General features: G+C 34.4%; 1 protein-coding gene across 4 annotated transcripts in view; it reads right to left on the reverse strand.

The window, feature by feature from the left end:
• Nucleotides 1-15,850, reverse strand: part of SYNDIG1 (synapse differentiation inducing 1) — a 290,195-nt gene that overhangs the window by 186,761 nt on the left and 87,584 nt on the right. For all 4 annotated transcript variants that reach the window (XM_056813807.1, XM_056813809.1, XM_016426598.2 and 1 more), the window contains one exon: nt 1,248-1,807. In XM_056813807.1, the coding sequence (XP_056669785.1) occupies nt 1,248-1,727 (480 nt within the window). In that variant the 5' untranslated portion in view covers nt 1,728-1,807. The remainder of the gene's footprint in view (nt 1-1,247; nt 1,808-15,850) is intronic.

Raw genomic sequence — 15,850 nt, forward strand, 5'->3', positions numbered from 1 at the left:
ACCACACACATGCTATGTATTCCATCTTTGGAGACTCTGTTCTCAATGTTCCCTAAACTTGGAATGTCATTGTTTTCCCATGTTTTTCACTTAAATTATTATCCTTCCTTTAAATTCCAACTAAAATTTCATTCCTTCTTTAAGTTCTTTCCTGAAACTGACAATTAATCATGACCTTCTTTATTCTAATACCTTTAATAGCACTGTTCGCATATCAGTGCATTACTACAACCTATATATGTATCATATACTTCTAAAAGAATGTAAGCAATATGAGGCCAAGGAAAATGTCTTTGCATTTTCCCCAGTGCAAAGCAAAGTGCCCCATGTACAACAGACGTTTAATAAATGTTGCTGATTGAAGTCATCTAATTAGTCTTGGAATTCCTTGTAGTAAGGGACTAGGTTTTAAGTCGTATCTTATCATATCTGTACATGACATATATACATGCAATGCTACAGATGTCTTTTTGCTAAAACCCAGTGGTTACAAGGATGCCTTCTACATATATAATCTATCTCTAGTTCTATATATGCACAGGTAAGCATATATATATATATATATATGTATACATATATGGTGTGTGTTGAGCTGAATTGAATTTTGATACTCAAAGAATATCAAATTTTGATCACTACTGTAACTAACATTTCTTTTCTTCAATGGAAATAGCAACTTCAAAATTTGCTGTTTTCTCAATAAATAGACCTATTAGTCTTTAATTATTAAAAATTATAATAATCATGAAAATGAACACATATAGTGCATTTAATGTTTTTGAAGTGCTTGAAATATATTTTATCATCTAATTCTCACTATATCTCTTAGATATGGGTTCTTTTATCATCCCCATTGTATAGATAAAGAAACTTTAAATGATGTGGTCAGGTTCACACAGTTAATAAATTTCTGAGATAGAATTCAAATCCAGGTCTTACTAACTATAAATGAAGTAATTAAGCCACTATGCCATACTATAATCTCTATAGATAATAAAGATGTGGTAGTCTTCCCAGAGATATTTTAAGACCAATGCTCATCCAGATATGCTTCTAGGTACTTCAAAGACTATTGGTATTCAATGGGATTCTCTTCAAAAAGATATGACCAAGAGAAAAGAAATCACTTCTGATTCCATTTCATTATTACCAATGTTCATTATCAATTTTTACTAAGAATATAGTTGCATAAATATGTTAATGTCTAATCTCCCCAAAGGTGCATTAACAAGATTGAATCATCTGACCTCTAGCTCCTGGAACTCCTCTTCTTCTTCCACATCATAGGACAGGGTATGAATTTTGATGTCATCTGAAGAAAGATCAATGAATTTCCCATCAGGATACTCCAGACTATCTTTGGTAGGTGAGCGGTCCTCGATAAAGGTGGTCTCACAGCAGTCTGAGCTCCCACTCTCCCCCCAGGAGCGTAGTACATTCTCCGAATACAGAATAATATTGGGACGATAATGAGACTCCACAGTCTGTTGAAGTGTATTGGGATCCAGTAACTGCTGCACTGGGTCATTTCTGCTGTTTTCTAGGCAGCTCTGAGATGAGATATTCCCCACTATGTGAGTCTGATACTGGGGTGTTGGATAAACAGATACCAGGCCATCTCTGTTCTCTGCCATTAAGTTTCTGGTGTTAATTAAGCCATTCCTTTTTCCAGCTTCACTAATTTTACTGTGCATTAGTACACTATTCTGTTCAATTAAGCCATCCATATTGTTTTTGCTTCCCTTGCAGTATTATTAGCTGGTATCTTGAAAACACAGGTCACATTTGCCTAATGGCTCCCATTTTCCTAGAGGCAAAAAAAAAATTGAGATGAGAAATAAAAGGTAAGGGGGATTTATGAAAGAAAAAAACAATAACAGAAATCATTCAAAGTGTCATTGTTATAAATCATTCAAGTCACCTTATATCCATATTAGGTAGCACAGGAAATTAATAATAATCATCCTCATTAACTCATGAATTTTAAAAGCTCTATATTAGAATACCCAGTTGCAGGGAAACTATAAATAAATCACCAGTTTGTACTAAAACAACACAATGAAAAAGTAAGAATCATTCATATAGGGTATATTGTTTCAAAACTGGCCCACCTGATGGAACGATTTCTAGATAACAAAGGCAATTAAAATTTTATTTATTATTGGCTAGCATACAACAAAAATATAAACACTTTAATATATCTATATCTATATCTAACAGTTTTAAAATAGTTTCCAATTTTGTTTTTGTAAAATAAACTATAAACTAAAATTATTGGTAAATATTCAATGTTACTAATATATTAGGGAAGAAAAATATAAACTATGCATGTGACATTGGAACCAGAAAGAACTTTAATACTGTAAGATTTAAACTAGTACAGCATTCCATGATCCATCTCATGTTATGTGCTATTGTAGGGAGGTTATAAAATTTGTGTATCCCCACCTCTCTCACTCTTCCTGTGATTGGTGGCTATGGAATCTGGCTTTGGGCCAGGCAGGAGAATTTATTCATGTGGTCTTATTTTTTGTTACATAATTAGGTTTTTATTCCTTCTACTTCAAGTGATTATTAATAAAAATTATACATACAATACTTGGAATTATTGGAAATTAATTTAAATCTTACAATACCAGATAGTCCAGAAAAATTCCAAGTCATGAGTGAAACTGAGTGGGTCACATTTTCTTGACTATCTTTTTATCAAACTGTTTTGATATTCCCTGATTTTATATCACTTTGATTTTCAGATATTCACTCCTTCTCCTACCCAGTAATCAAACCTTATTTTTTTAAATTTTTAAAAAAATATTATTTGGTCAATTTAGAACATTATTCCTTGGTTACAAGAATCATATTCTTTCCCTCCTTCTCCCCCCTTTCCCCTTTCCTATAGCCAACTCACAATTCCCCTGGATATTACATGTGTCCTTGATCAGAACCTATTTCCATGTTGTTGATGTTTGTACTAGGATGTTCATTTAGAGTCTATATCCCCAATCATATCCCCTTTGACCCATGTAATCAAGCAGTTATATTTCTTCTGTGTTTCCACTCCCACAGTTTTTCCTCTGAATGTGGATAGTGTTCTTTCTCATAGATCCTTCCAGGTTGTTCAGGATTACTGCATTGCCACTAATGGAGAAGTCCATTACATTCAATTGTACCACAGTGTATCAGTCTCTGTGTATAATGTTCTCCTGGTTCTGCTCTTCTCACTCTGTATCAATTCCTGGAGGTCATTCCAGTTCATATGAAATTCCTCCAGTTTGTTATTCCTTTCAGCACAATAGTATTCCATTACCAACATATACTACAATTTGTTCAGCCATTCCCCAATTGAAGGGCATCCCCTCATTTTCCAATTTTTTGCCATCACAAAGAGTACGGCTATGAATATTCTTGTACAAGTCTTTTTCCTTATTATCTCTTTGGGGTACAAACCCAGCAGTGCTATGGCTGGATCATGTGCCTTAAAAAAGCTCGTTATTAGTAATCATAATTAATAGAAAATTGCAAATAATAATTATTTTACAGAAGAGGCTCTCAAATAGTGTTTTGAGGGGAATGTTTAAGGGACCAGAGAAAAAAATCCTATTCCATAGAAGAATGTGAAAGAGTAATTAGATATGTAAGAAGAAAACCAGGGGATGAGTATCCTGGTAACCAAATAGAATGTATATGTAGAAGTAAAAAACAAAAACAAAAAACAAAAACAAAAAAAAAACACTTGGCCAAAGCTTAGAGAAGTTAAATAGGATGAAAGGCATTATTGGTAACTCTTCAAAAAGCATTTTCAGTTGAGTGGTAGAGAATGGATTGAGAATGGATGGAAAATGAGAAAGAAGAAGCTTTAAGTATAGATAATCCAGGACCTTTATTAAGAATGGGTGAAGTGATAATAAAAACCATAGCTTGAGAGTATATAGTAATATTTGGCTTTGCTTGATCATATAGAGATTATTTTTTAAAAAGTACTTTAGTAAAAATGTGAAAACTCACATTCCAGCATTTTATTTAATAAAGTTGTTTCTGAATTACACAAAACTATGAAGAATCAAATTATTAATATTGTTTTATAAATGGCCTCATCCACTATGTCTTTATATACACGGTGTCTGGCTCTCCACAATTTATGAGATTCTAGCTTATATATCAGAATATTTCCTTCCACATTCCATTTCATAGGTGTGTCTAGTTTTACATATTAATGTTCTTTCTTTGAACCCTCATTTCCATTTTTCACATATTGTCACTAGATGCCTTGCCTTCAGAACCAGAAACCATGCCCTGAAGACATAATACATGAAAGTCCAGAACTTAGGTTCTGGGGTCTTGGTGATTTTATTGGTAAACCCCTCATAGGTCCATCATTTCAGGTGGTCTTCAATTGTGCTTTGCTGTAGTCTCTGGCCATCTTCTAAACATGTTTTTCATTTTTTATTTTTGTACAATCTCAACTCCTTTCCAATTCTGGGATGATAATAATCAAATTAATTCTGCCTTTTATTACATGAAGTGTGCATTAATATACCATTTCTTACATTGGCTTCCCTGATTACCTAGCAATTTTTAAAACTAAAACACCCCTCCCTAATCACTAATCTCTTGATATTGCCTCATCCTATCAGAATGCAAGTTTCTTGAAATCAGGACTTTCATGTTTCTTTTCATATCCTAGAGCTTAGCATATAGTAAAGGTTTAATAAATGTTTCATTGATGTGGTGGTTATTCATTCATTCACTCACCAACTCCAAAAAAAAAATGAACAAAAAAAAACACTAGGCAATGGGTTTTATAATATTGTATATCTAGTGAGAGTCATTCATTTTCCTAAGTTCTCATTGATATTTTGTCAATTGATTTCTTGATTAACTGAAGTTTTGCTCTAAGGCCTGAATTATCTGTTTTTAAAAATAAGATATGTGTGTGTTTGATATATATACCTATGGATATATGTGTATGTGTATAACTGATGAATCCCATTTTGGCTGTCTAGTAGACTGTGGTAAGGAACCCTATACTACTGACCAAAAAGCTTCTAGGGCCACATTTTGTTTTCATTCATACAAACCCTGCTTCATCTTGGATACTGCCCTCTGTTGACAAAACATTTTTTTCTAAACACAGATCACCAGATGTACTAATGATTGAATATATCGTAGGATGTCTCAGAACCAGTATCCATATTGTTTGGCAGCGAATGTAAGATGTCAGTAGCAATTCTCCTGGGGTTGTTTCTTTTATTGGTGGTACCAGATCACAGATACTAGTCATTACTAAATGGGAACCTCCAGTTTTGCCATCTGTTGAGCCTTACCAAACACTCCTCTCTGCCCAATTCTGACTTTGTCTGTGCAGTAGTCATTGTCCCAGGAAAAAATTAAAATGTGTCTATTTCTGAGGATTAAAGCAAATATCAGAGGAATTTAAGGGTTATTAGGATTACTCATTTTTAAGGTATATTTGGAAAATTGGCATCATTTAATTCTTTCTCTTTGAATTCTACATTTTCCTCAAAAGAATTTCTCTTTAAGTTGACATATAATAATAATAGCATTGGTGACACAAAGTGCTTTACACTTTAAAAAATACTTAGATTGATTATCTTATTTGAGGCTCACAAGAACTTTTACTTTACATAGGAAAAAATTGAGGTTTCTGCCTCTTAGAATCTCTTCCTCCTTCTAAAACATACTCCAGATGTTAATTTTTATACAAGCTCTTCTCTTGGTTCTCCCTTTTTGTTAGATTTTTTTTCTAAAATGATTTGTTTTTCACTTAACTGAATTAATCTAAAATGACTGCTGTAAGAATATTAACTCCTTTTTTGTGTGTGTTGCCTTGTATACAGCAGGTGCTGAATAAATACTATTGAATTTAATTTGGAGTCATAAATTCTTTGATCCTAAAGATGCCTTATATATCTTCTGGTCCCATTTCCACATTGAGTTTTTTATTTGCTTGTTTGTTTTTTGCAGATAATGAAACTGGACTCAAAAAAAAAAAAAAACAAGTTCTAAAGGTAAAACAGAACCAATACATCAAGGGATAAAGATTTTATTTTCTTTTTTACTTAATCATGGGAGAATTGGTTTAATATAAAATCAAGGAGAATAAGAGTGAATAAAGAAGAGTAAATCTACTATCCTATGCATAAATCATTCATTCATCTACTTTTCCAATAATGGCATAAAATAAGCAGTTTTCCTTTACCAGTGCACTAGTATAACTCTTTTCCAGAATAATGCATTCATTAGACTCACATGGATGATTAGGCTATGCCCAAAAGAGGGGGATCTTGGATCTGAATGAAGTCTAAAACTAAAGATTTCCTACCTTTCACATTAATACATTGGTGCCTTATGATAAACATGACTCAAATTGCTACAGTGAACTGCACAAATCTCTCTAATGAGGAATCAGTGTGTAATATTGAATTAACTCTGTTATATTGAAGGAGTGAAAAACATCCCAAGAAAATAAATAAACACAGCATAGTGAGTTAAGTTTCCTCAGGGCACAAACAACTCCCTGATAGTTAGATACCTTTGGAAACTGCATTCAATCTTTGAAAACATTGGAGAGATCTTTTCTTGCTTCAGGGTACCACATAATCACATATGCTGCAGTACTAAGTAGCAGGTTATTCCCTGGGACAAGCTGGTTCATTGATTTAGGGACAACAATTGGCTCATCCAGAAAGTAGAGGTGGAAGCAAGTAAGTGTCTTGACTGTTAGAGATAATTAGGGCAAAAAGACATGTGAAATTTTTCCTGAACAAGTTACAGGAAGCATGATTTTGAAGTATGCTTTCAACAGAAGGGCGAGCTTTATGAATAAAATAAAGTACTAATTTTTTCCTAAGCCTTTTCTTTTAGTTCAGAGTAAGGGAAGGACACAGATGGGGAGAAGAAAGTTACCTAACCTGATCTGTAAAGTAAAAATGTGCAGCTGAAATCTCTGAAACTGTTTAAAAAAGATGACTAAGGTGGGGGTTGGGTTGAAGAAAGACACTTTTAATAGAGGTAGGAGGAAAGAGAAAAATGGAAATAATTTGTTAATTGCTGTAGGCTCTGTTACATTTAAGATCTGGTACAACTATTAGCCATTAGCATATAATATTATGTTAGGTTACAAACCATCCCTTCTTCAGGACATAGAAAGGGCTAAATCTATTTACTCCTTTTGTTATATATTTCTATTCTAAAAAGAAATAGTCCGAACAATGAAGTGAAAAAGTCTCCTCTACTCTCACAATGTTAAAACTATGGTTGTATGGCAGGGGCATGTAGAAATAAATCCATTCATTGCCTCATATATTTTCTATCTATGACCTAATAATTTATATTTATACAGTTGTTTAATAATTTCAGGTACTTTATATATAAAACATGATTGACCCTGGCTCCATTCTTTAAGGGCCAGGTCTGTTGTCTTTATTCTCCTTCACCCCAGGATTCTCTAACAAGAAGAAACACGGAAGCATTTCCACTTGATATCTAGGGACATAATTCCCCACCCCACACACAACACACCTTAAACTACCTCAGTTACTGTGGAGCAAAGCAGGGAATCAGGTTCCTATGTTAGCTCTATTGCTACATAATGCTAGTCTCAATCAACTCCAAGTCCAAAGTCCAGTTTGTCTAGCATTCCTGAATTTTTGTTTCTCAGTCTTGAAATTGTATAAACTATATATCTCTACTTAAGCATCTGGATTGCCAGATTCCAATGACTTGAACTCCAAAACTCCATCCCCATTTCTCAGGACCACAAAGAGGAGGAAGGTAAAAGCCTCTTCTCCCTTTGCTGCATGCTGTCACTCGAAATGAGTGAAGGGGTGCTTTAATTTCTGGTTTGAATGCAAGGAGAAAGCCATATGAATTGCCGAGTCAGGCCATTTTAAAGACTGATCTTTCTGACAATGAAGGCAAATAAAAGGTTCCTGCTAACCACATAGTAGACCAACAACATTCTCACATGTTCCATTCCTCCAGCATCCTGCTCAAGGATCTTGCAAAAAGGATGATGTCATCTTATCCCCAGTACATAGAAATATACAGTGTTGTTACATGTGATCTTTAGTGATCTAGAAATGAGCCGACTACATTAAATTGAATTAAACAAGCAATTATTAATTGCCTACTACATGCAAAATATTGCCGATACACAGGCCACTTGAATCACATAACAATCCTTTGTGGTGGGGACCCAAAGAATTTCATTATCTTCATTATACAAATAAACTCATCTGTTAAGGTTCAGTGACATGTCTTTGGTCTTAATGCTGTAAAGTTTAAGAAGTGTATTTGAACCACACATCTGTGCCTTCTAAATAGTTTGTCTATATAACCTCATGTTGCTGTTCTATATTAAATTTTGAATTGAATTTTAGATGTCTGCCATTTAAAAAGTAGAAGTGGCTTTTGAACTTTGACATTTCAGATAAAAAGAATTTAGGATGCTAAATAATAAAATCCAAAATAAAGTTAGATATGTTATATATACATATGCATATATTAGGAGAATCAGCTATTGTGTATCATTTAAAAAATCTTAGAATACCTTCTATGGGCTATATTTTAAACAGTCAAAAGTTGATAGTTCCTCTACACTCTCTAAATATGAAGTAATTTCAAGCAAGAGCTAAGGACCAGACTTCCTATCTGAGGTAAATAAGATGTTAGTAGTAACACAGGTAACATTATATAATATGAAACTTACTAGATAACCTCTTTTGTAAAGAAAGGCTGTGTTCATTGGCCTTAGAAGCAAGAGATTTGGGTTGAATGAATAAGCAGAGCAAAAATTTATTAATCTCCTTCTGTCTGACGATGTGTTGAACGTTGTACATACAAATAGAAAAATAAAGCAATCACTGTCCTCAAGGAACTTATAGTCTAATTGGGAATAGTGACATATGCTGGAAGGCTCCAGTCCAGAAAAGAGAGTATTTGTGCAACTGCAGAGAGGATAACTAATGGAGAGTTGATTTGCATGTCATTTACTCTCCAGTAGCAATGGTAACCATCATATGATGACTGTTACCAAATCAAATACAAGAGTAAGATGTGGAAAAAGTGTATGCATGTGAGTACATATAGTGGTGGAATAAATGGCAATATGTCTGAGCTAGATAGGCTCTTGTTTCCTGATGAATGAAGAAATGGAATGTGAAGTACATACTTGGGGCAGTTATCTAGGTTGGGTGAATTTTCTTTCACTCAACCACTAATCAAGCTAGATCAAACTGAGGGCAGAGTAACAAACCTGAGTAAATTAATTCCCCCATGGTAGGAAATAATCACAAAATCTGGAGGTCTGGGTCTGGGAGGGCTTCTAATATGAAGTAGAAGGGCAATGTTAAGAATGATGGTCATCCTAGGTAAGCACTGATAAATGGGTTTTAGCTCCATCCTTGAGTAGCTAAGCTTGGGGTAGTGACAGCATCTCTTAGGTTCAGTTTAATTCTCTCTAAAATAGAGTGAATTAGTTCAATGATCAACAAACTTTTAAGAGAGTATAGACATTTGAGTCATTTGTACCTTTATCAGATAATTGCTTTTAGAATAGAGGAAGTATGATATAAGAAAGAGAATTCTGGGCTTGGACCCAGGAAACTCAATAGAAATGCCACTTCTAAAACTTGGATAAATCACTTAACCTCTGTATATCTCAGAAAATACTCTATATTTGTCTACTAAGTAATAGCAAGATGACCAGATTATTTGAAGAATTAACTTACTTGGTTGCTGGTCCTTTAGATATATTTAAAGTACAAATTTTAGAAGTTATGTTATAGAATGTTTTTATAATACACTTATATTATGAAATTAGCATCATTTTACCATTACAAGAAACATGCAGTAAATATTGTCTCTCTGTCTCTTTCTCTGCCTCTGTCTCTTTCTGTCTATCTGTCTGTCTGAGCAGCATGTCATTTCACTATGTAAACAACAAATATGGAGATTCATTATTCTAGGTACCAAAAGTTCTTCCATATCAATGAGATGACTCAGGTAAAGTCATCCTTAATCCTGATGAAGAGGCAAACTGCTTGTAGTAGGCAAGCTGCTTGTAGCTTGAAAATCACTAGTTGATGATCTAGGATTAAATGATGTTGCAGGTTCTTTTTTTTCTTCTGCTTTTTGGTCACATTAGAAATCTGTGAACCTTTGAGACAGAATCACATCAACAAATACTGAATTAAGAGTAAGCCAATGAACACAAACAAATGACTCTACTATTCAATTTTGGTAAGGAGAGAAAAACAGACAGAGAGACAAGGAAAGAGAGAGAGATAGAGCAGAGACAGAGACAGACACCAAGTCCTAGCACATCACCTATATTAACTAAGGGCTCATCTCTGGAAGTCCATTAATACAAATAATGTATTTTGTGGTTTTTTCTTATTTTCTTTTTATCCCCCTCCAATCTGTTGCCAAGAGTCTTGTAGATTTTCCTATCAACATACTCAAATGCTTCTCTTCTTTCACCACTCTGGTTCAGATACTCATTGACTCTTGGCTGGATTATTGTAATCGCCTCCTAATTGGCCTCCTTGACTCAGTTCTCAAACTTTTCTAATCCACTCCACACACACCGATGAAGTGATATTCTGAAAGCAAAGGACTGACCAAGTTATACCCCCTTCAAATAAACTCTAATGGGTCCTTGTTGCTTACAGAATCAAATAAGAAATATCTTTGTTGGCATTTCAATTCTTACACTTCTTGGCTCCAGAAGATTTTTCTAGATTTACTATCCAAACTTGCCTGTTTGCTATTCCTTATATGTGCCACTTCTATCCCCATTCTTTGTGTCTGTATCTAGGCTTTCTCTTCTACATCCCTTAATGTGTTCCTTTCACACTTTCACTTACTAATAGAATCTTTAGCTTTCTTCAAACAGTGACAGTGACAGTGGCTACATAACAAATGCTGTATCCTCTCAGCTGCTAGTGCCTTTCCATCTGATCACCAGGTGCGAACATAGAAGAGTCACTTAATCTTTCAGTTGTTCAGACAGCTCTCTTAGGCAATAAACTATATATAAGGTCAATCCATAAGAAGAGGATTTTCTTAGAAAAAGTTCGTAAGGTTAAATGAAATGACATATATAGGCCAAAACCAAATATTTTGCTTATACATCTCATGGGTACTTAACTGACTTTTCATTAATAGGAATATTAGCAAACTGGACAGAGAGGTGGTTTGATGGATAGAGCATCAGGTTTGGAGTCAGGAAGATCTGAGTTCAAATCGGACCTTAACCACTTACTAGCTGTGTGATTTTTGGGTAGGTTACTTAACCCTGTTTGCTTCAGTTTCCTCATCTGTATAACTAGCTGGAGAAAAAAAATGGCAAACCACTACAGTACCGTTGCCAAGAAAACTCTAAAATGGGGTCACAAAGAGTAGTACATGACAACAACAGCAATGATGTTTAGCATTTATTTTACACCTACTCTATCTAATTCATTGGACTAAGTGCTACTAATGAAAATAAAAGGTATAAAAGTAAAAGTAAACCAAGACCCTGCCTTAAAGCTAAGAGGGATCCTAAAAAGTAAGAAAATACTGGTATACATAAATGAAATATCAATTAGTACCTGATAAATGCACAGAGGAATACAAGGTTGCCAGAGATCACATGAAGGAGAGATTATTTCAAGCCAAGGGAAATGTAGCCATTATGAAATCTGTGCTTTAGAAAACAACAATACTTTCTCCTCCTCTTCTCAGATACTCTTGTTTTCAAAAAATATGCAGGCAGGGAAAATAAAACAATGTAGCCTAAATCTCCTTTCTCAAGTGTAAGAGATTAAAATGGGTTGCTGTCATAGGCAGAAGAACCAAACTGATATAGAGAGAGACAGATTTACATAGTAGAAAGAGCACTAAACCTGAGGTCAGAGACCTGGCCTTGATTTCTACCTCAGATACTTCCAAGCTATAAATCTCATTACCTTGGTTTCCTCTTCTGTAAAAGAGAGATTTGTTCTAGTTATTGCATAGGGTTATCATATGGAAATGTTCTGTTGGCAAACTTTATAACACACTATAAGTGTGTCTTATTATTATTGCAGCTGGTTGTGCAGTTTAATTGTATTTAGGATTGAAAGAAAGGGTAGAGATCATTGAGTCTGATTGTTAATTCAACAAACATTTATTAGGCACTTAATATGTGCTAGACACTGGGGATAAAAAGACAAAAATGAGATACTCCTTTCCCTCGAGTAGATAATATTTCACTGATTATACAACATACACACAGATATGGAAACATACGTACCTCAGAAATTGGTACACTATTCAGGATACAGACTCCTAATTTTATTGACTGACCACAAAGGGCGAAGTTTCCAGATATTTGTTTGTAACACACACACACACACACACACACACACACACACACACACACACACACACACACATCTGTAGAGCAGTGGATAGGGAGTTGGGACTGAAATCAGTAAATCCTGAGTTCAAATGCAGTTTCAGACACTTATTAGTGATATAACCCTGAACAAGTCATCTAATCTGTCTGCCTTAGTTTCCTCAACTGCAAAGTGGGAATTATAATAGCACCCACTTCACATAGTTGTGAGAATGAAATAAAGTTATATTCATGAAGCACTTAGCACTGTGTTCTGGTATGTAGAAGGTACTTACTAAATGCTTGCTCCCTATATTCTCCCAGTGCCTCCTGTGGAATCTATAAATTACAACAATACAGTATATTGTTGCTGTTGTTGATGATGATGATGTTGTAATTGTTTTAAAACCTTTATCTTCCAATTTAGAATCAATAATATAAGGCAAAGAGCTTTAAGAGCTAGGTAATGAGGGTTAAGTAACTTGTCCAGGGTCACACAGTCAAGAAGTATCTGAGGTCATAATAGAGCCCAAGTCCTCACATCTTCAGGCCTGGCTTTATCCACTGAGACACCTAGTTGCCCCCAAAATACCTTATTGATGTGAAAGAATCATGCATTGAAGTGTCCATATAAAAATTATGATTATACATTGCTTGCCAAATTTGCCAGTGACATGAGTGAAATGTAATGGTTCTTTCATCCTTAAATTTATTATTTTGAAAAATAATTGAATGTGTGATCTGGAGAAAGTATTGTAAGTCCCTTTCCTTCTATCTACTTCTTATACCTAAAGATGGGGATGATGATTGAAAGGTAAGATATTAATAAATGACATTTGCATTATACCATAAGGCTAGAAAAGCATCCACATGGCTTAATTATTCCTTCTTACTCTCTTTTGCTATCTATGTGGCCATGGGCAAGTCCCAAGCTCTCTGTTCCTCAATTTCTTCATCTATCAATTGAGGGGGATGAATTTCTAAGTAGTCTTTCAAGTCAACATTCTGTGACACCCTATTTCCTGCCTTCTTTTGTTCATAAAAGAACCATTTTTCCTATCTGAAGAAGACCAAAAATCAAAACCCAAATAAACCAAATACCTAAGTAGCAGCACAAAAGGGAAACTAGATTATGGTGAAAATTAACTGGTAAATGTTGCATCCTGGAAAGACCACTAACTGGAGTGGGGAGAGCCTGGGTCAAATCCTGGCTGTAATGATTATCACCTACAAGACCTTGACCAAGTCACCAAACCTCCTTGGGTCTCTGTTTCTTCTGATAATGGAAGGCATTGGAATAGATGGTCTCTGAGAACATTTCCCTTTTTAGATGATAAACTACTGAAAAAAAATTAAACTAATTTGCAGACTAATTTAACTGAGATGTCTGGGTTCAATTTCAGGCAAGGATTATTTCTAATTCTTTAAATCCTTTCTCATTGTGACTAAATTAAGCAAAATATTAGTGGAGTAACAGGTGCTGGGCTTTCCCAAAACTACAGAAGATATTAGAAAGCCTTTGTGTAAACAGTAACACTTGTCTTCTTGCTTGGCAAACAATGTATTTCTAATAATGCCAATGTATTGGGAAAAATGCCTGCAGCTTACCATTCTCATTAAACAACTAATACTTGCCTTGAGCACAAATATGTTGGAAAGCTTAGTGATGTGGCAATGGGGAAAGCTAATGGAGCATCAGAGAATTGAGGGGGTTATTATTTATCATCTATATAAAACATATTTATGAAGGTATTTTAATTGGGGGGCTGGGTTTTGTTTGTTAGTTAGTTTGTTTGTTTTGGGGGCATTTCAGACCTCTGTCACTGACTTTAGCTTTTTCAGTTATCTGTGATTTCCTGCTCATGGATTAATCAAAATATTTTTTCAAATAAGCAAAACTTAAAAGAATTCCTTTAGCATCAAATGATTATGGATCAGTGCATGAGCATTCCAAAGCCAATTGTGTAATGAGGTATATAATCTAGTATCCTTAACTGTGAAGGAGACCAAGTCATTTCTCCTTGTTGAGTCACAAATTCCTCTGTGAATCCAAGAAATGGGGGTTTAAAAATAATTATTTTTAGGCACTTATTATGTACAAAATTCTGTGCTGTGAGGGAGTCCTAACATAGTAATGAGCTGCTCCTATTATTGTGATCTTGGAATTCTGATCTAAGAAGATCACAGATAATTACAGAATCATCAAATACTATGTCATAAAGTCTAAATCATTCCTCAGGATTTTAAATGAACTAGTGGAAAAGAGTTTGTGCTTCTAATGGAAACCTCTGGAAAAAATCCAGAAAAGAGCTGAAGTGCCAAAAGACTTCAAATAGAAAAATACTACCCCAATTTTTGAAAATGAGGAATGAAAGGTTTTTTTTTTCCAAATTAAAGAGCAGTGCCCTGGACTTCTTTACATTGAAAAATCCATCAAATTAATCAAGATTTATAATTAGAATTTGTTATGTACCTACTATGTGTCAGTTATTATTTTGGATCCCGGGAACAAAAGTATTCTTACTTTCAAATCTTTCAAAGATTTCAAAGCAAATCTTTCAAAGATTTCAAAACAAATCTTCCTTTGCGGAAACTGAAAATCTATTTAAGTCTATACAGTTAAGACAAGATCATTTTGAGAGTTAATAAAGCATTAGTAGATTGAGGGTGACATGTAATCACAGAGCTCTAGCTGAAAGAGATCTGAATGATCATCTATACAACCGTCTCTTTTTACAGATGAGGAAACTGAGAACTGAAAAGTTTAAGTCACTTGCTTAAGGTCATACAGTTGTATATGACAGAGCTGGGATTTGAATTCAGATCCTCTGAATCAAGATCCATAACCCTTTACATAATACCATGTTGCATCCTCACATATTTCAAAAAGATGAGTAAAAACCCAAGCACAACAACAACAAAAATTTAGAATGCTCTAATGTTGATTGCTCTACTAAAATGATATCTTATTCCTAATTAACCCTTTGACCTTTGGAGAAAACTTACAGTGGAAAGAGCACTAAGCAGTTCTAATGTTTACTGCCTTTGTCAAGGTGGGCAAATCTCTCAACTATCCTGGGTATCAATTTTTTAAAGTTTGAAATGAGGCATTAGATAGCTTTTGAGGAACTTTCCATATTTAGAATCACCATATACAAAATTTTGTACTCTTCCTGCTTCAAAGGTCTAATAGAAATTTATTTTTTAAATTTGCCTATAGAACTGAGCAATGAGGCTAGGAATGTAATATATTTTCTTGGAACTTCCTATGACTCTGGTATGACAGAATGATGACAAATGGTTTTAAGTTCAACATTAATGGCATAAGGTACAATGGAGAATGTGTTAGAATTATAATTTTAGAGACCTCGGTTCAAATTATGCATCTGGTATTAGCTGTATAATATTGGGGAAATCTGCACCTACCTCAAAGAGTTGTGAGTCTTACATGGAACACTTCACTAA

Source organism: Monodelphis domestica, chromosome 1 (genome assembly GCF_027887165.1).
Source record: "Monodelphis domestica isolate mMonDom1 chromosome 1, mMonDom1.pri, whole genome shotgun sequence".
Classification (NCBI taxonomy): domain Eukaryota; kingdom Metazoa; phylum Chordata; class Mammalia; order Didelphimorphia; family Didelphidae; genus Monodelphis; species Monodelphis domestica.